Source organism: Marmota marmota, unplaced genomic scaffold, assembly GCF_001458135.2.
Source record: "Marmota marmota marmota unplaced genomic scaffold, marMar, whole genome shotgun sequence".
Lineage (NCBI taxonomy): Eukaryota > Metazoa > Chordata > Mammalia > Rodentia > Sciuridae > Marmota > Marmota marmota.
Genome location: NW_026000000.1, coordinates 11,422,133 through 11,443,998, shown reverse-complemented (window position 1 = coordinate 11,443,998; position 21,866 = coordinate 11,422,133). Strand labels below are relative to the sequence as shown.

The 21,866-nt window shown below is 39.9% G+C and overlaps 1 protein-coding gene across 1 annotated transcript in view; it reads right to left on the bottom strand.

Moving 5' to 3' along the window:
* Znf239 (zinc finger protein 239) overlaps positions 1-12,078 on the bottom strand; it is a 27,905-nt gene extending 15,827 nt beyond the window's left edge. Inside the window, exon 1 of the mRNA XM_048807594.1 lies at positions 11,809-12,078. Coding sequence (XP_048663551.1) covers positions 11,809-12,078 — 270 coding nt within the window. The remainder of the gene's footprint in view (positions 1-11,808) is intronic.
* Between the last annotated feature and the right edge of the window lie 9,788 nt (positions 12,079-21,866).

Genomic DNA, 21,866 nt, shown 5'->3' with positions numbered 1-21,866 from the left:
ATACAAGAGGAAGTGAGGGGAAAGGGAAAAATAATACAAGGGGGAGAAACGAATGACAGTAGAGGGGGTAGAGAGAGAAGAGAAGAGGGGAGGGGAGGGGAGGGGAGGGGGGATAGTAGAGGATAGGAAAGGCAGCAGAACACAACAGACACTAGTATGGCAATATGTAAATCAATGGATGTGTAACTGATGTGATTCTGCAATCTGTATATGGGGTAAAAATGGGAGTTCATAACCCACTTGAATCAAAGTGTGAAATATGATATATCAAGAATTATGTAATGTTTTGAACAACCAACAATAAAAAAAATAAAGAAAAAAATTACAGGTGTATGAAATCAATGAAAGAGAAATTTTATTGATAGCTTTCACAAGTAGTAATAAAATTTTGTGGTTATCAGATTTTTAAATATTTAAAATAATATGGCTGGGCATGGTGGCATATACCTGTAATTTCAATGGCTCAAGAGGGTGAGGCAGGAGGATAGCAAGTTCAAGGCCAGCCTAAGGCTAGCTGGGGCAACTTAGGGAGACCCTGTCTCAAAACAAAAAATAAAAAGTGCTGGGTAGGTAACTCCATGTTAAAGCACCCCTGGATTCAATCCCAGCACTGAAAAAACACAAAACAAAAAACAACAACAACAAAACCACAATCACCACCAAAAAACCTGCAATAATACAAAGAATTAATGTATAATAATTTCTCAACATTGAGGAAAAAAAGTTTCTTCTCTACTAAATTCTGCAGTAGTCAATTATTAAATATTGACTATGTACATACAGCACTGAAAATAGAGTCAGTCTCCCATGTCTGTGGGTTCCACATTCATGGATTCAACCAATTGTGGATGAAAAATATCTGGGAAAAAAAAACGTGCCTGTAACTGAACATGTGCAAATTTTCTTCTTGTCATTATTCCCTAGATAATATAACAAAACAACAATTTATCTAGAATTTACATTGTATTAGAAATCATGTAAGGTTTGCAGGAGGATGTGCATAGCTTACATGTAGATACTAAGTCATTTCATGAGTTTTGAGCATCCTCAGATCTTGGTATCTGGAGGGACCCTGGAACAAATCTATGGATACTGATGGATGTCTGTGTTAGATAGCTGGCTCTCTCCAGGAACCTAGCTGGAAACAAGGAAAAAAATCAGACTTGAACATCCAATGGTTAAAAGAAGAACATATAAAAGAATATGTCACTGGGTCTGAGACTGTGAGATATAAATAGAGAGATTTGAAAGGGGGGGTCAACTGGAAGGCTTAGTAAAAGGTTTCATATAGGTTTGAACATCAAAAAAAAAAAAAAAAAATCTTAAATGGCAAAACCAATCAGGAACCAGAGCATGGGATAATTAATCAAAGGATTGAACCCAGGACCTTATGGATGAACTCCACCACAGAGCCACACCCTAGCCACTGATTTTTTGGTTTACTTTAAGCTATTTTAAATTTATTATCACTTAAATTATTATTTTTACCTTGCTTGCACATGCTATGTAAATGCCCTACCACTGAGCTACCTCCTTAGCATTTAAAATTATTTAAATTGTACAAATTTATAGGGTACAGTATGATATTTCAACACACACACACACACACACACACACAGAGTATGTACTAAGAAAATGAGGGTAATTTATGTTTCCATCTCTTTATCATTGCTTTGTGTTTGAAGACTTCAAGCTCTTCTCTTCCAGGTATCATTAAGTATATAATTGACTATTGTGAAGTGTAGTCACCTCACTGTTCTGTAGAACTTAGAAGTTATTATTTTTATCTAACTGTGTCTGGGTACTTATTCTCCAACTTCCCACTGTCCTCCTCTACCTCCTACTAGCACACTTAAGCCCCACAGAGTTCAGCTGCACTTAATGTTTGAATTATGGTAAAAATTAGATTGTTAACTTCAGTTTTCAAGCTCAAATTAGGTATTATACATAGACTTGTCTCCCTTATTTATTTATGTATTTATTTATTTTTGGTACCAAGGATTGAATGCATGGGTGCTCAACCACTGAACCACATCCCTAGCCCTTTTAATTTTAATTTTTTATTTTAAGACAGGGTCTTGCTAAATTGCTTAGGGCCTCACTAAATTGCCGAGGCTGGCCTTAAACTTGTGATCCTTCTGCCTCAGCCTCCTGGGTTAAAGGGATTACAGGCCGGTGTGGCCATGCCCAGTGACTTTTCTCCCTTAAATGTCACTTATCTGCCATTTCTGGATAAAAAGCCAGAATTACCCTAGTTGCTGGTGTAGAGGCTAAGCTCCCTGCCTGACTTTTGAGGTCTTTTGTGTCCTGTGGTCTATGGAGCATTGTTCTCTGCTGCCAAGTTCACCCTTCTTTTCAGCTAAGTCTGTTTTCCTGTGGTCCTTCAAGTGCAAGCACAAGTGCATGCACACATAGTGAAATTTGCAGATACTGAGGATGGGGAGAAAGAAACTTAATAAAGGCCTATTTCTAAACCAGGAGACTGGAAAAACGAAAGTAAGAATATAAGAAGTTAAAAAGGAAAAGTCTTTAAAATTTTCAACACTCTGAATTTGAAGTAGCCCTGGATATTCAAGTGTATCTATCCATGGCCAAGAAAACACATGGGAGTAGAGTTTAATATGAGGATAGAAAAATAAAGACATCAGGGCTATCAAAATAGAAAGGTAGTTGAAGCCTTTTAAATATATATTATCTTTTTATTCAAATATCTACACACAGTATGCATTCTCAAGAGGAGCAATATCACCCCCAAAGGGATGAGAATTTGTTCTTAACACATTACACATGGTTTTTAGTTCTCTAAAGCAATTCTACTTGGCAAAACCTTATTCCTTAGTACTTAATTTCTGTTGGAGAGAAATTTAATTCAATTTGTCTCCTTAGGAAGAAATGGTTGTGAATCATTTCCATATAGTGATGGGATGTATAGTGATCAAAAACCAAACAGGGGGCGGGGTGCCATGGTGCACACCTGTAATCCCAGTGGCTTGGGAGGCTGAGACAGGAGGGTCATGAGTTCAAAGCCAGCCTCAGCAAAAGTGAGGCACTAAGCAACTCAGAGAGATCCTGTCTCTAAATAAAATAAAAAATAGGGCTGGGGATGTGGCTCAGTGGTCCAGTACCCCTGAGTTCAATCCCCAGTACCAAACAAACAAACAAAAACAAAAAAACAGGGGCTGGGGATATAGCTCAGTTGGTAGAATGCACAAGTCCCTGGGTTCAATCCCAGCACCACACAACAACAACAAAAACATACAAACAAACAACAACAAAAAAGGCAGGCTTGGAGTGTACCTTATGATAGAGCATTTACCCTAGCCATCTGTGAGCTCTGGGTTCAATCTCCAGAACTGTAAAAACAAAACAGCCCTCTGGGATTTCCAAATTCAGAAGAAAGTAAATCTGCAGCAAAAAGAAATATGAAGGAGGCTGGAGGAAACAGGAAAACTATGACCTCATACAAGGCAAAGAATTTCAAGAAAAGGTTAACACTGTAAAACCCATTAATAAAACTGATAACAGTAAATACTCTGGAAGAGGAAAAAAAAAAGAAAGAAAAAAAAAAAAAGGAAAAACTCTGAAGGGGACAAACAAGCCAGCATAGTGGCACACACCTATAGGTGTGTCCCAGCTACTTGGGCGGCTGAGGCAGGAGGATCTCTTGAGCCCAAAGTCCAAGTCCAGCCTGGGAAACACAGAGATACTCCATTTCAAAATCACAAAGTCAAGCCAGGTGTGGTGGCACATGCCTGAAATCTCAGTGGCCTGGGAGGCTGAGGCAATAGAGAGGATCTTAAGTCCCAAGGCCAGCCTCAGCAATTTAGTGAGACCTTCAGCAACTTAGAAAGATGCTGTCTCAAAATAAAAGACAAAAAGGACTAGGGATGTTGCTCAGTGGTAAAGCACCCCTGGGGTCAATCCCCAGTACCAAAACAAAATAAAAAATTAAAATACTTCCTTATGAAAGTTTTGCTTTATTGCTCCAAGTAAGCAATTTTAGTGCCTATGTAAAGCACAGGCCTAGGACATGAAAATACACGATTCTTACCACTCAGAAGTATTTTTCAACCTCCTCTCTAGGTTTAGCTGGAATAATGAATGAAGAGCCACACTTACCTAGAGAAGAAGAACCAGGAATCTGCCACAGACTGAGGCAGGGAAACCCTAAAGAGCCACCACAACAGTATGCTTATTTTCAGTCATTTTTGTGGTGTCTGTTTTTGACTACAAAATGGTAATTTCACATGACTTAACCTAGTATGTGTCTATTCATCTTCTCAACTAATTAAAAATTCTTTATCAACAGGATGTATTATCTTTTCTGTGATTCATAATAATTCATCTAACTATTACCCTTGGATACATTTAGTAAGCAACACATTTTTTTCACTACTTTATTTATTTATTTTAGTTTTTGGTACTAGGGATTAAACCCACAGGTATAAACCCCAATCCCTGGTTTATAAAAAAGGAACACGTCTGGGTTCTGAAAAGGATTCAGTGAAGCCACTCACTAGTCTCAATTCTTAATAAAGTTCTTCAACTGCTTAGGATAATTAGAAAATATCCTTTGGTATAAAAAAGAATTAGGAAACAAAGACTCCAATAAGCAATGTTCAGGTTTGTAATGTTCTTACCCACTGAGACCAAGTTCCTGTAATTTTCCACCATCACAACTCTGTACAGCTTCCTCTAAGCAAGATCCAGGTAACTGCACTCTTCCTCAGTGAAACCATACACACATCTATGAATGTTACTGGTTCCTAAAATATTAGGAACCAACAAATACTGCACAAATGCCCTGGAAGAGTGAAATTGGTAGCAATGGAAAAGGTGAGAAGAGTTGAGAAGTTTGCAGATCAGGGATCTGAGCAAGCTAAATCAAGTTGTGTTGGAAAATCTTTCCTTTTCCAGCTACTTTGCTACTTCCATTCAAATTTTCCCCTCTTGCCCACTACCCATCCAAGCTCAAGCTATCAGCTATTCCATTTTTCCTTGTCATTGTCATCTCATGGTCATTGCTATGTTGTCTTTTTTTAAAAAATGACAGTAGAATGTATTTATGCACTATGATATATCATACATAGATGGAATATAATTTCTCAAATCCCATTCTCACCATTATCCTGACAACCTCAACACTAGCAACAACTGACCCCACATTCTGACCTTGCATTTGTTAAACTCCATTGAGCCAATTTTCATTAAATCACAATAACTATAATCAAGAATAGTTTAGTCTTTTATTCCTTCACTCTTTCCATTTCATTCATCACAAACTCTCACCCCTACTCACTCTAGAACATGTCTCTCCATCCTGTATTGCTTTTTTTTTAAAAAATTGTTTTTTGTAGTTATAGATGGGAATAATACCTTTATTTTATTTGTTTATTTTTTATTTTGTGCTGAGGATCGAACCTAGTACCTCACAAATGCTAGGCAAGCACTCTGCAAGTGCTCTGCTGCTGAGCTGCAGTTCTAGGGCCACTGCATTGTTTTTGCTACAGCCTGAGGGGTGGTCGTCTTCCACATGCACCAAACTTTTAATCATTCTATTTCTACTTTCACTCCTGTGAACGTAAAATTTTGCCATACAGCAGTTATCGTGATTTTTGAAAAATCACAAACCAGGAATGAGACCTTCCAAGGCTTTTCAGTGAACATCAAATAAAATCCAGACCCTTCATCTTGGCTTGGAAGCTTCTGCAGAGCCAGTACTAAAGCAATGATTAAGGACTGGCAGTTAGTTAGTTAGTGTAGACAGGTGATGGGGAAAATGAAAGCTGAGTTAGGGTCTGGGAAGTTGGAGACTGCTTCTGGTGGACTGAAATGCTAATGCCTCTAGAGACCTTTCTCCACCCATTACCAAGATTACCAATCTATACTGTTCCTCCCAAAAGGTTGTTAACAAGCACCTCCTGAGTAGACAGGGAGCTGTTAATTAATGCCTCCTGGGCTATAGCTCCCTTCCTGCCCAGTATCACTCCATCTTTGGCCCTTCTAGCCCATCTGTTTCTCACCTTTTGGCCATCCCACCGGCACTCCACCACCTCCCAACTAATCAGGTCACTAGTCATGTAGGCAGGATGGGAAAATGAAGGAACAAGATAAGAGAAGAGGGCAGAACAAAGAAAATCTAAAATGTTTAAAAGGTATAGGACACTCCTACTTTGGATATCAGAATACCAGCTTTGGCCCTTTATTCCTCTAGAGAAAAGTTTATTATTCTTTAAATAAAACTTGCTTTCTACACTTGCTTCAGTGTTTAATCTTTACATCTGGGAAATGGAACTTGGGTCACTGGTAATCAGCAGTTCAATACCTGTCATTTCCCCAATCTCAGCTGTACACACTCCTTTCTTAATATTATACTTGCTCTCAGCAACCTTGCAGGTTCCTGAACCACATCAAATTCATTCTCAAGGCCTTTGCACTAGCTTCCCTCTTTGTCCCAAATGTGCTTTTTCACACCTTCATCCCAGTTCCTTATCATTTTGGTCTCAGCCCACCTACTGTCTCCTCAGAAAAGCATTTCCTTGACCAGCTAATCACTTTCCCAATTAAATTTCTTCATTCTACTTCTATCTTACCTCATTATTTACTGTCTCTTCCCCTAAGATGTAAGTTTCCTGGGACAGAGAGGTTGTCATTCTTTGCTGCATTCCTAAGGCCTCAAACAGGCTGGGACATAAAAGGAATCCAATTACTTATTCATTTAATTTCAGATGATTGTTTCTCTCCAGGGTTCTGTCTGATAGTGCAACACTTTTCAAACTATCTGCTGTGAAGGACCAGGATTCTGTTTTTTAATAAACAATTTACTCTCTATACTGATGTCTGCATGGTTCGTGGGCTGGCATTAGTTAAGAAGGCACACTTTGAAAAGCAAAGTGATAGAATATATTAAAAATAATGAGTCAAATGAAACCTAAATTATGGACCAGGAAGTCCACAATACCTTTGAGAAGGCAGCATTACCTCATGAATTTGATTAGCCTAGACAACTTCCACCTGAGGCTGAGGAGATACCACTACTCCCTCCTCAGAAATTGAGGACAGCCGGGCCTGCCATGCAGGAGACATGTGACTTACCCAACTAGTCACCAGTGGACAAAGTAAAAATGAGGAGAGTAGAAGCTTTCTCTCAAGCTCTCCTTTCAATGACTGTGTCTCCACTCTGCCTAAAAGGTTAGGCAACAGAAGCCTGGGCAAAGGTGGGACAAAGAAGAAGTGGAGAATGATGCCTTAGTGCTCCATCACCATAGCCTCTAGTGAAGCAGGGCCCAGTGAATATCAAGCAAGTGGATTCTTTGGGGTAGAGCTGGGGGATGGGGGAGAGCACTTAACCTGGCTTTGCATGAGCCTCTGAATTCAATCCCCTGCACTGGGCTGGGGGCAGTGAGGAGGAGAGCAATCAGTCACTCCTCTCAACCAGACATTTTCTTTCCCACTTTAGAAAGGTTTCTTTCTGCTCAAGCTAATCTCTCTTTGGGTACTCTAGGTTGAATCCCTTCCTCTTTCTTCAGATTCAGATCCATCAATTATCTTTTCTTTCAATTTTTATCCCTTTCCACTAGTCACCTGGATTGTTTAAGCGTCCTTCTCTACCTCAACAATATTCAAACCACTTCAGATCTTGTCAGTTCTATCCTTTGAATTTCCTTCCAATGTGTTCTCTCTCCTCCATTACCAATGTCTTAGTAAGGTCATCGTTTTTAAAATAAACCTTAGACCACAATAACTTCTTACCAAATTTTCACAGAACAAGTTTTATTGTCTTTCAGTCCATAGTCAGACTTAGTAGTTTTTAAGATCCTGTAAACAAAGTGGCAGGGGGAAATCCATGCCAAGAATGAAAAGGATATGTGGGTGGATTATTAACTGTAGAAGACTGAAAATTCCAGGATGAGAAATATTACAAGAGAGGACCAAGTGAGAGGAAGGGGAGGGCAGAAGGGGAAAAAAAGTAATGCTCCTTTTACAGCAAGAGAGAGTTGAGACTAAAAGAATCTAAATAATAAACAGTCTTCCTTGGTATCAGTGAAGCTAATGAGTCGCCCCCAAGACTGAACTTCTGCATACAGTGGGAAAGTGTTCTCAATATCCTGCAGGCTGGTCAAAGAGGAAGGTCATAGGACCAGTAGTTTCCTATTTTCACCTGACAAATGTTAAAATTCTCATTACTCCAGACAGGTTATCCCATGGCTCTCAACTTCCATTCCAGATGCCTCCCAGCTTGATATAACAATTTACTGAGAGGCAGGACACAGTAATGCAGAAGCTGATAAGTGGCGTAGTCACAGTGGATTACTTGGAACCATCTAAACCCAGCATGTTCTAGTCTAGCATAGTTCTTTTCACGTTGCTTCTACCCTGACTTGGATTTCTCACATCCATTTTGGAATTCCTTTATCTCAGGATAATCAGCAAGACCCTTCTGAAGCAGGCAGATAAGCCAGGTGCTTCTTTCTTTAAGACCTCAGAGCATCTTTCACATCTCTGATATAGCTATTAAATCTGTCTCCCAAATTGGCTGTAAGATTGTGAAGGACAGAGGTCACACTCAACTAATCTTTAAATCCCTAGCAATTAACACAACCAACTTGGAATCTAAAAGATGGAAGTTTATAAATTCACATTCAATTCTTTTCTTTTTTGGAACCGAGGAATGAACCCAGGATTGCTTTACCTCTGAGTTACATCCACAGCCCGTTTTATTTTTTGAGACAGGGTTTCACTAAGTTGCTTAGGGCCTTGCTAAGTTGCTAAAGCTGGCTTCAAATTTGCAATCCTCCTGCCTTGGCTTCCAAGTTGCTGGGATTACAGGTGTGCCCCACCATGCCTGGCCACCTTCAATTTAAATGACTAATGAAGTGCAACAAATAAAGAGACCCTAGAGATCATCAAGCCAGACACCCCAATTTTATAGATGAGAAACCAAGGTTCATAATGAAGTGACTTATCCAAGGTTGCAGAGGGAGAAAAGGGTTAAACTGGGGCTGCCTTTTGGCACACACAAAGACGATGTCTGGAATACAGAAAACAATAAGTATATGTGGTAGAATAAAGTGCTTTCTTTAAATTAAAAAAATTATTATTTAACATAAGTTAACATACTTAACATATTACTTAACATACCAGAATCTCAAAATTTACTATGCCTGCAGTCCCTAACTACATCAACATTGAATAATTATAGGGGAATAGGTAGAAGGGAGAAAAATATACTGAACACAGGGTCTTGTGCATGTTAATCTCTCTTGAAGTCCTTAAACATTTTCAATGCTCTCTGTACCTCCAGGAAGATTACTATCCTCCATATACACAGATTTTTATAAGGCTAATGGTCTCTTCCTGTAAACCAGGACACAAAAAGAGGCTTCTACTGCTGGTGGTGTTAAGAATCAATTCTTAAATTAAAAAAGAGAGAGAGAGAGAGAGAGAGAGAGAGAGAGAGAGAGAGAGAATTCTCTCTCTCTCTCTCTTTTTTTTTTTTTTTCCCTTAAAATGCAATCTGAGCCCAACATAGAGGCATAGGCCTGTGGTATCAGGCAACAGGATCATTTGAACCCAGGAGTTTGAGGCCAACTTGGGCAACACAGAGGACCCCATCTCATTGGAAAAAAAAAAAAAATGTAGCCTGATATTTTATTCAAATAACTTCAGGTGTGATGACCTATTTAGTTATGGAGAAAGAACAGCTTGGATCTGAAAAACATGGAGTTTATTTCTGGCTCTGCTGTTCTTTGCAACAAAGAACAAGGCTTTCTCTTCAGCTTTCTCTGAGTCACAGCTCTCTGCAGCCATAAAACACCAGCACCCTGACAGAGAGTGGGCTGACCATTTCCATCTCAAACACTCATGATTCTGTCAATCTTTAGGTAACTATCTACACATGGTTTTACAGAGACAATTTTTTTTTTTTAAGAAGTGCTACTTGGTAAATCTACATTCACTGTTATCAATTTAGTAGACATGTTGGTGGAAGGGAACATAGCAACCAGAGCGTAAATTATCTGGTTAGGTAGTCATCTTACCTACCATACTTACTAACATCAAGTATGTGGAGTATTATTATTTCACAATAAATCTTCTGATAACAAGGAGGAATGAGAGTCTCCTTTCAGTAGGTCTGCAGGGAAGGGCTAAGAACCTTAATTCTTGGAAACCTAGATGATTCTGATGCAGCGCCTAGGTGAGGAGCATTTGTAGCAGTGATTTTGTTATCACTGTGCTGACATTTAACTAATGTTCTAATATTTTTCATTCTTTCACAATTATAAATGGTCATCATTAATATGCATATGTTTTGAGTACACATAATATGCTCATCAAGAAGTGCGTTCCTTGAAGAAAAAAGCACCATAGTTTATCATTCTATTTGTTTTCCTGAGACTATTTAGCACTGGACTGGACATACAGTAGCTCTGAATGACTTTCAACATGCTATAGTTTATAGTTTGGATCTTGTGTGTCTCCCAAAGGTTCATATGCTAAAAGACAGCCTGTGAGGTAGTGAACTTTGAGAAGGTGGGGCCTAGTGGAAGCAAAACTATGTTACTGGGGGCATGCCCTTGGAGGTAGTATTGGAATCTCAGCCCCTTCACCTCTTTGTGACCTGCCTGCCATGAGATGAAGAGAATTCCTCTACCTTGCTCTCCCACCATGATGCACTGTGCTGTCACAGGCCCACAGGCAACTGTGGGATTGAAACCTCTGAAACTGTAAGCCAAAATAAATATTTCTTCCTTATAAATTGATTACATCAGGCATTTTCTCACAGCAACAGAAAGTTAACTAACAGGATGTGAGTGAAATGTCTGGCAGGAAAAGTTTAGCTTTGAAAGGACCAGGCAAAGATGCTCTGTGGTCTTTCGGTAGAAGTGCACATGCAGGTACTCTGAAGAGCAGACCAAATGTAAAGAAGAAGGGCAGTATAAAATATAATCAGAAATATATGTTTTTCATACTGAACTTTTTGACAAAGGAAAAAAAAAGGATGAGGGAGAGGAAAATAAATACAGTACAGTACAGACACAGGATCTAACACTAGCCAAGCTTTCATGCACATGTTCTCTTTGTCCCAAGGGAAAAAAAAAAGGTTATGTTTAATTTCAGAAAGGAATTTTAGGAAAAACTCCAACTCACCTGGAACTTTGTCATATCTTCCTCTCAGGGAAATGCAGATTCCTGGAAAGGCAGAGAAAAATCCATAAAAACCAAGCCCACCTTGTAGGACACAGACTAACCGGTCCAACACTGGAAAAAGTTACTCAGCTCTTGTTATCAGTCAATCCTTCCTCTCGCACTCCCTGCAGTTCTCTTACCCCTCTCCTCAGGGCTTTGGAACAAACAGGCCAAGTCTCAAAGCATGTGAGAGTAAGCAAATTCGGTAGCTGTCTGCATCTAAAAGCCTTTTCCCTCAGACTTCCCAATTTCTGCCCTAAAGTTCTGGTTAGAGTAGGAGCTCTCAGGTTATATAGATCGCCTCTGAGATGGGGTTTTTGGATACAAAAGACGCCATTCTTTTTCTCTGCAACCTGATTCATTTCTGGGGTACAGGGGTTCAGATGTAACATTTTTTCAGCGAGGATGGTGCTGTGGAGCAGAAACCTGGGTCCCATAGGGAGCCCTTCTCAACTGCCTAATGTCCACAGAACAACTCCTTGGATTAAGGCCATTCACTGGCATGGAAAAGGCCGATGTAGCCAACCACAAAGCTCCCATGCAGGCCCAGGCCAGGGCTCAGCCACACGAGAGGAGGGGCCCTCAGGGGCCAGGCCTCCTTTGCGGTAGAGGCCTTGCCTCTGTGTGGCCCAGCCCAGGGGGCGCCACTGCTCGGAATGCGGCGCCCAGACACATGTGCGGCCCTGAGTTGCCCTCCGCGGGTCGCACTCTCCTACGGCTTCTCGCCCGGCTTCCGATCTCGGCGGCCCAGCACCTCACCAGAGGCCCACGACCCTGATCCGTGACACCTCTGCCAGCCGCGAAGGCAGCCGGCCCCGTCTCACCTCCCACGTGAGATCCCACACCTGACAACGCAGTAATCCGCAAACTGACCCGTGCCCTCTCCATGGGCCCCCAACTACAAGTACCAGCGAACCGCGCGCGGGACAGCCCACTTCCGGCACCTACTTCCGGCGGCGCCCGGGATGAGTGTGCTGAGCAGTGGTGTAGGCATTTGTCCACGGTGCTGTTCGCCGCTCCTTGCAAAGTGGTATTTAAAGTTATCCTCCAGGCTTTTTCTTACAAACGCCTAAGAATTATTTTAGTAATACCTGTTATGATTTTTTTTTATGTTAAAATTCCGCTGGGGGAGAAGGACGTAAATACCACCATTAAAAAAAAATTATGAAATTAATACTTACCACTCGATATCTTCTGTCTCAGTTCCGAAGTTCACTCATAGCAGGAGCTCTTCAAGACGTTACCCCCAAATCATTGCCCTTTCAGTGATTCTTGTTAAATTCTAGTGGGGGAAACAAGCAATCTAAATAGAAATAAATGACATAGTATGTTATAAGGTGATATGGAAAGATGTTATGGAAAAAATAGATTGATGAGGGGTGCTTGTGTGGTTATGTGTGGTTGATTTTATGTAGGGTACAATTGAAAGACTGAGAAGGTGAGGGGATTGGTCATGTGGCATTCAGCAGTCAGAACTCTCCTTAACTACACAGATATGAATGTTTGTACGTATTTTTAAAAACATGCCATGTATGTGGGCCTGCAATTTGCTTTTTACAATTGAATAGTATCAAATATTTACTAGGGGAAGCAGAAATCTTGCCTCAGAGACCCTTTTATTTGATATCTTCATAGGGTGGCACCATAATTCTACCAGGCTGCACCTCTCCTTCACCTCTTACTGAGTGACACAGAGCTGCCCATTTGGCCTCTTTCAAATCTTTTTCAGACTTATTTGGGAGATCAGAAAGCTGCTTCCTGGGCCTCTCTTCTATACCCTTCTTCTTCTTCAGTCTATCAGTTTCCATTTGTTCCTGTAACAAATTATCACAAATTGGTGTACACCACAACAAATTTATTATTTTTTTAATTTTTGCCAGTTTCCAGTGACTCAATGTATTCTTTGGCCTGTGGCCTCTTCCTGTCTTCCAAGTACTGTAATCCAATTTGTTCTTCCTTCATGATATCACTTTCTCAGACACTGGTGACTCCTACATTTTTCTTACAATAAGTTGCAATTATATTGGACCCAACTGGATAATGCAGGAAAATCATTCTACATCAAGATGCTTAATTTTGGGGCTGGGGATGTGGCTCAAGCAATAACGCGCTCGCCTGGCGTGAGTGGGGCGCTGGGTTCGATCCTCAGCACCACATACAATAAAATAAAGATGTTGTGTCCACCGAAAACTGAAAAATAAATATTGATAAACTCTTTCTCTTTAAAAAAAAAAAGATGCTTAATTTAATCACATTTTGAAAATCGCTTTTGTCATATAAGTTAACATTCACAACTTCTAGGGATTAGGGCTTGGACACATTTGGGGAACCATTATGTCCAGCCTATTGTAGGAGCATGGACCCATTTCCTGTCTGGGCTCCTCTTCAGAACTACTCTTCTACCTTTTGTCTGGGAACACAAAGTTATCTCTTTTTGACTCACCACTATTAATCTCTGATGGAAAATCACAGAGCTCTTCCCTAATCTTTTGATTCTATAACCCTTGCCTCACCCCTCACCCCTACCCCAAAGTCCTCATATCCCTTTTTGCTGATATATTTTAGAGACCACTGACCATCATATGATCAGTCCTTTGTATATACCATTAACTGTCTTGCTCCGTCTCATTTTATTTCATTCTGATAAAACATAAAACCTAGTTGATTCCAACTCCCTGTCTGCTCTCTGCCTGTACTTGCATAGCAGATGTGGCCTGAGAAAAACACACAGCCCCTGATAGTTGTTCTCGCTTTCAATTTGTGACCAATAAGTTCAAGTGGACCAATCATGCTGCCCAGCTATCCTACTTTTTCTTAGTCCATTTATTTTCCTAAATGACTAATTCACAACTTCTCCTCCTCCTCCAAGTCTCCAACAACTCCTTTCTTCCACCTCACTGATAACTGATGAATTTGATTTCTCTGTTACTGAGAAAAGAGAATTTCTGTACCCAAGCACAAGCACATCTGCAGACCTCTCTGCAAGGAACCTGTGTGCTCCACTTTGCATTCTGAATGAACTCTCCTTCTGGGTCCTGGATCTTATTCCTTTTCTCATGCATGATGACATTCACCTTTTTCTTCTGTCACCAGTTTTTCATTCTGTACGGAATTACCAACATACTAATGAATATGCTGTGCTATCTGCTTTAAAATAAAATGTTTTCCTCCCACCCTATTTCTCTTCAGCTACCCCCAATTTCGCTGCTTCCCCTTACAGCAGACCTCCTCAAAGAATTTTCTATAGATATTTCCAATTCCAATTCTCCTCTATTCCCTTAAACCTACTGCAGTTAGGTGTTTTTCCATTACCAGTCCAATGGAAAAGTCATCATTAACTTTTAACAGCATAGGTTCAAAATATATGAGTAAAATGTTTTAGCCAGTGGTAGAACACTTGCTTAGTAAGCATGAGGCTCTAGGTTTAATCCCTAGCACCAAAACAAAACCCAAACTCAAATCAAAGAAACCACCACTTTTATTAACAGGAAAAATCTTTCCTAATCCCTGAAAGTTGTGAATGTTAATTTATGTTAACTATCATAGTGGAGGATTTTTCTGGAACACACACTCTTACAGAAAAAAAAAAAAAAAGTATCCAGCTGGGTGTGGTGGTGCACGCCTGTAATCCCAGCAGTTTGGAAGGCTGAGACAGGAGGATTGTGAGTTCAAGACTAGCCTCAGCAAAAGTGAGGCACTAAGCAATTCAGTGAGACCCTGTCTCTAAATAAAATACAAAATAGGACTAAGGTGTGACTCAGTGGTTGAGTGCCCCAGTGTTCAATCCCCAGTACCAAAAAAAAAAAAAAGTATCAACAATAATATGCTTGGAATACAGAAAACCAGAAAAACAGTTAATATACTTGATTTAGAAGATATAGAATAGTGAAGTCCAAAATTTAAAAAAAAATCAGTATTTTGAACATAAAACAGTCACAAAGATTATTTCCATTAAATCTGGAACAAAATTTCAACAAGTTTTTGGTTGATATTATACAGTAAAATTTCACTTACCAAAAGAAACTTCAGGCTGGGTGTGATGGTGCACACTTGTAATTCTAGCTACTAAGCAGCTCTTGGGGACTCTTAGTCCCATCATGTCCCAGAATATCTATGGCAGCTGCTTAGTTTGAGGAAAGTCTTGAAAATTTAGTGAGACCCCTATCTCAAAATTAAACAAATATGCAGGCAGATGAGTTGGGGATGAAGCTCAGAATCCTGGATTCAGGATTCAATCCCCAGTACAGTGGGAGGGGAGAAACTTCAGGAGGTTTTGGTAGCTCAGTGGTAAAGCACTTTTCTACCATTTGCAAGCCTACCCCACAAAGGTGCCCTCTAGATGCTATCCCATGAATATGCTGCCCACATGGTTTCTGACATCATTCACCAAAGTACTGAACTTTGTTCTGTTGAGCCCAGAGAATCAAATACTACTTACACAGCCCAAACTAGTCTCAGATCCTGGGAAGGACATGGTGGTTTTCTAGGAAAGAACTACAGTTGGAGCAGAATCTATTTGTAATATTTAAACTATATATTGTATTTTTATAGCAAAACAAATTAGAGCCTGTAAATTCTTTATATGTGGCTCTAATTCCCATTTTCCAGGAACCCAAGATTTTATGTCATCTGTATTATTTTGCTGTCTGTAATGTACAAATCCACCTAAGGATCTTGTCTTTCCAACTTTGGCTTGGTTTTATAGATGTGGGAAATTAAGGGAAAAATGCAATTCTCTTGAAGTTACTCAACTTATAAGGCCAAAACATTTCCTCTTTTGGGGACAGTCCTTTTTCTTCAAAATCTCTTCACCTAGAATAGAGATGGGGTAGATGGGACAGAGGTCCATCCTAAAGGGAAGGAGATAAGGTCAGATGGTAAACAAAAGGATAGGAAGAGAAACTGGTATTCACACCCTGATTAACAGGGTAATGGCATTTTTTGATTCTTCTGCCTGCTATGAAACAGCTGATTATTTGCAACAGGAAAAGGCCCATATGTTCTTCCCATATTATAAGTGGAAAAACCAAGTCTTATGAGGAATAACCAGATAAAGCAAGAAAGTAGTAGAATCAATTATGAAGAACATGTGCTTTGGGATTTAATACACACACACACACACACACATATACACACACATACACACGAGCGCGCACGCCAGGCATGATTGAACCTACCTATAATCCCAGTTATTCCAGATATTGAGTCAGGAGGATTGCAAGTTTAAGGCCAGCTTCAGCAATTTAGCAAAACCTTGTCTCAAAATAAAAAATAAAAAAGACTGGGGAAGAAGGAATACTATACTTTAGTACCATGTAATCATTCTAGACACCCCAACAAGGTAGGCAGTGTCATCCCAGTTCATAGCTTATAGTTTTAAAAAAATTTTTTGTGAGGAGGATGCTGGGGATTAAATCCAGATCTTTACACATACTCTACCACTGAACTACAACTCCATCCCCTATAATTTTTGCTTTTTAAAAACCTCAAGATTTGATCCTGAGCTTCAGGGCACACATGTGTGCTTGTGCAAGCGCGCGCGCACACACACACACACACAGCCGGTGCAGTGGCGCAGGCCTGTCATTCCAGCAACATGGGAGGCTGAGGCAGAAGAATTGCAAACTTCAGACCAGCCAAAGTGTAATAAGCAGCTGCCATAGATATTCTGGGACATGATGGGACCCACTAAGTTGCTGGCCATAAGGAACAGCAGCTGTTGAAGTGCTTAGTCTTGTCTGCTTGCAACTGATAAGGTCTGGAAGGGTAACTAGCCATAGGCATGCTTAGCAATGATAAATTACAATTGATAGGGGACACAGCTCCATGGACATGAGCAAAGAACATGCCCAAAGAACATGCCCAATCGCAATTACATCACTTCACTGGACATAAACAATAGACATTGGGTGTAACCAATCACCAACATACACCACCAACTTGGAACTGTATTTTTAAATTGCTTGTTTTGTCCTGCCACATTGAAGAGTTTTTCTCCAAGGACATTGGTGAGACTGGCTGCCTTACTGTCCATTCTTGAACCACCTCCACCATTCCCTGACATCCAGCCATTGGCTGCAGAGAACCACTAGACAAGGACAATGTCTGCTCTTTGGCTTAGAGAAGTTACATGGCATTGGAGGTATTTTGGGGCTCGTCGTTACCCTAGCATTGTTTGATTTGTTTATAGTATTGAATTAGTGTGCATGAAATGGTAGTTTGGTGCTCTGGCACACCCAACACTTTTTGCATTAATTGTTTATATTTGATGATTGGAATGATTGAATATATGCTTCCATTTAAAGACAATATTAATAGCACCGTTCATGACACTAAGAAATTTAGCAAGGGGCTGGGAGTGTGGCTCAAGTGGTGGTAGCGCGCTCGCCTGGCATGCGCGGGGCGCTGGGTTCAATCCTCAGTACCACATAAAAATAAAAGAAAAAAAAAAAAGATGTTATGTCCACCAAAAACTAAAAAATAAATATTAAAAAAAAAAAAAAGAAATTTAGCAAGGCCCTAAGCTATTTAGTAAAGACCCTGAATCAAAATAAAAAACTAAAAAGTGCTGGGGTAGCTCAGTGGTAAAGTGCCCTTGGTTTCAGTCCACAGTACCAAAAACAAGAACAAAAAGCAACAACAAAAGCAAACAAGCAAGAAAGAAAATAGTATATACAGTGTCTCATAATTAATAAATGCCAGAGTATAGAAGCAAACCCAGTTTATATGATTGTGTGTGTTATTATATGTTTATTTACATGTTTATTTATTTAGTACTGGGGATTGAACACAGGGATGCCCTACCACTGAGCTACACTCCCAGTCTTTTTTATTTTTTATTTTGAGAAAGATCCTGCTAAATTGCTGAAGCTGGCCTTAAACTTGCAATCCTCCTGATTCAATACCTGGAATAACTGGGATTATAGGTAGGTACCATCATACCTGGCATGTGTGTAGGTATTAAATTTAAAAGCACATGTTATTCATAATTGGTTCTATTACTTTCTTGCTTTATCTAGTTATTCCTCGCAAGACTTTTTTTTTTTCTTTCATTTATAATGTTTCGGGAATCAGACCTGTCAAGAAGTGGGAGAACTCAAACTTTATTTTTCCATCAGCAGGCCCAGAGATGATCAAACTCCAGATTCTGAGCCCCCATCCGTTTGACACATCTTTTATAGGCTATATAGTGCCCTAAAATTTCTAATCTGCAAGATAGTAGGAGTTTCCAGCTCCAGTGGGAAGTGTGTTTACAGAAGTAGAGTGTGATAATTATGAGGGAAAACTGATTTTTCTCACAGGCCTCTGATAAATCTTTAGCCTTGAATCCAAGCCTCAACAAGGGCTTCATTTACACTTCAAACGGGAGTAGTTAAATTACAATCCAAAAGACTGGGGCCTAGGATTAATTAGGTTTTCCTGAAGAAGGGCTGACAGAAAGAGGAGGGGAACTCACTCTTCCCCAGGCACTAGTTTTTCACAATATTGTTCATATAATTTCATTTTACAACCAGGCCTGTTTTTGCCATCCATCACAGTAAAAGGGAACTGATAATCATAGACCCTTTCTTTGAAGCTTCCAGGAAGGCAAAGGATGTTAAATTGTTAGGAACTTTTTAGAGATCTATAGAGTTGGAGATTATTCTCCTTCCTTCAAATGTGGGATGATAGTTCCAGGTATTTGTGAGGAAGTTGAGGGGTCTCAGCAGGGGACATAATAGAGACAAGACATTCACATTGTGTTATGTGCAATTTGGTGTCACTGGAGAATGATAACATTTCTTGTTTATGTTGAGTGATAATGGGACACAGGATGCATGCTGAATGGCATTGTGCTGACAGTGACCAAGCTGCCACAAACATATAGCTCATATTCATCACACAAACTATATTCTTAAATACAATTTGTATCTTCTCACAACATGACCCCCCCCATACAACCATATTTGTTCACAGCATATATTCACATATATATTCACATTTCACCCATTATTATGTGTGGTAGATTGCATTATTATTCCTTAGTTTTCTAGTCCAGGTTTTTGTAAAACTTTTTATTTTATCCCCAGCACTTCCCCCAAAACTTTTTATTTTAAAGTAATTATAGATTTATAAGAAATCAGAAAAAAAAAATTAAAAAAAAAAAAAATCAGAAAAATGTACAAAGGAATCCCTGTACTTTCAGTTTCTACTAATAGTACATCTTGCATAACTAAATTTTGTTCTTTTAAGATATGGATCCTATACATGTTTCATTAAACTTCCTAAGTACTTAATTTTCTTTGGAAAGATTGCAGATCATATTGTTTTGTTTTGTTTTTGGCACTGGGGATTGAACTCAAGCCCTTATACATGATAAGCTTGTGCTCTTCAACTGAGCTATACCTTCAGTCCTGGTACTGTGTTTTTATATATATAATAAATCTCTATTTTATTTATTTATTTGTATGCGGTGCTGAGAATCAAACCCAGTGCCTCACACATGCCAGGCAAGTGCGTTACTGCTGAGCCCCAGCCCCAAACCCTGGTACTGTGTTTTTAATCATAATTTCCACATTTATTTTTTACTGTGTAGAAAAGCTGTTGATTTTGAGTGTTGATCTTGGATCCTGTGATCTCTCTAATATTATTCCAGTGGTGAAATTGGAATCAAGCATCTGCTTCTGTTTAGCAGGGGATGCAAGTCTGCTCTTTGCTCAGCATTGTCTGCATCTCCTGGTGAGAGATCAGTGCCCTGTTTGCTGGAAGAAGAGCTCCCTACTCAGTTCTGCTACCACTGTGTAGTGGGATGGGATAAGCTGGAACATTGCTGACTACTTTTCCAGGGCATGTGTGTGTGTGTGGTTCAGAATGGCAGGTGGAAAATCAGCCATTCACTTTTCTTGGCTAAAACTGGTGGGGGTGGGGAGGGATGGAGCAGAGAAATTTCCTATTGGAGCCCCTACCTACACTAGCCTGAGCAGTGTCAAAAAATACTGTCAAGCTTCTTTTCCCAGGCTTTTGTCCTAAGGGACTAGGTTTTTCTTGAAGCTTTTATTTTTCAGTCTGTGTTATTGGTGGTCTTGGGCTATGGTTTTCCCCAGGGCACAGTCAAGGGTATTTGGAACGCACAAAAGAAAACCTGACAATTAAGCCAGGGGTGTAGCTCAGTGCTAGTACTCTTGCCTAGCATTCATGAGGCCCTGGGTTTTATCCTCAGCACTGAAAACAAGAAAGTAAAACAATTTTTAGGGCTACAGGTGTAACTTTGTTGTAGATCACTTGCCTAGCATTGTGTGAGACCCTGGGTTTGATCCAGGGTGGTGGAGTTGGAGGGTAAGAAAACCTGGAAACTCACTGTTGTTCTTCCAGTCCCAATGCACCTAGGCATCCTTCTTTTTCTATTTTTAAGTGATCTCTTGGGCCTGTGTTATGTTCAAGATGTTTTAGTTATAGAAGAGAAAATTTGGAGAAATGGAACAATTTCTTCTTGGCTGAAATGAGAAACTCCTATTTTAAATTGTTTTTAACCTATTCACATTCTTTTCTATATGAATTTGCATGCCTTTTACTAGAGGGAGAAAATAATGACAGGCCCATTGGTGTTTGGCTCTGTATTGTCACTTGCTTTGGCTAGTAGCATGTTGGTGAATGGGATTTGAATACATGCATTAAGAATAATTGTAAATCATGCATGGCTACACTTACCTGTAATTCCATGGACTTTGATGTCCGATATAGGAGGATCACAAGTTCAAAGTCAGCCTCACAATTTAGCAAGGTCCTAAGCAACTTAGTGAGGCCCTGTCTCAAAATAAAAAATTAATAAGGGCTGGGGATGTGTCTCTCTCTATGGTTAAATACCTGTGGGTTTGACCCCTAGTACTCCCCCCACCAAAAAAAAGGAGTGGTGATATAGCTTGCCTACACTTGCATAACATGTGAAAGGCCCTGGGTTTGATCCCCAGCACTAAAAACAAAACAAAACAAAACAAAAAACAACAACAACAACAACAAAAAAAACAGGCATAAGAAAGGTCAAGTTGCTAGATTTAGCAAATAAATATACATTATTCCCGTATTAATTTTGTTTTTTAGAAGGAATATTACAGGCAATGTTTGCCTATCTGAAATTCAAAGTAACTGAGCATCCTATATTTTATTGGCAACCCATGGAGGGTTTATACTTCCAAGAACTCCTGAAAAGACTTGCCTGTAAGTTTACCTAAAAAATTCTGCCTTCAACTCAAGTCATTTACCACAGAGAAGGAGGACACTGAGAATAGCACTTGTATCATACTGGATAGTGGCCAAAGCTTCTCAAAAGAAAAGTCCTAACCAGGCCCTCCTTCTACTCTCTTCTCTGTTTTTCCTGAATCTTTGGTGAAAACTTCCTCAGCTCCAGGAGGCACAACATAACAGCTAAAGGCAGGGTTTGTGGAGTCAGATGGATCATTTGGGGTTAAAAACAGGCTCTGCCACCAGGAAACTGTGAGTCTGAGTAGGTTTATCAATTTTGTCTAAACCCCCTGTCAAATAAGGCTCATAGTCTCTATTCCTTCATTTTGTACACTCCCTACCTTCCCACAGAACAGTACATGAAATAATGGGAGGTGCTTATCACAGGAATTGGCAGAAGTTGGCTGCTATCTGACCTTCAGATGACTCTCTTGAGGTATAACCTTGGAGACAGGGGG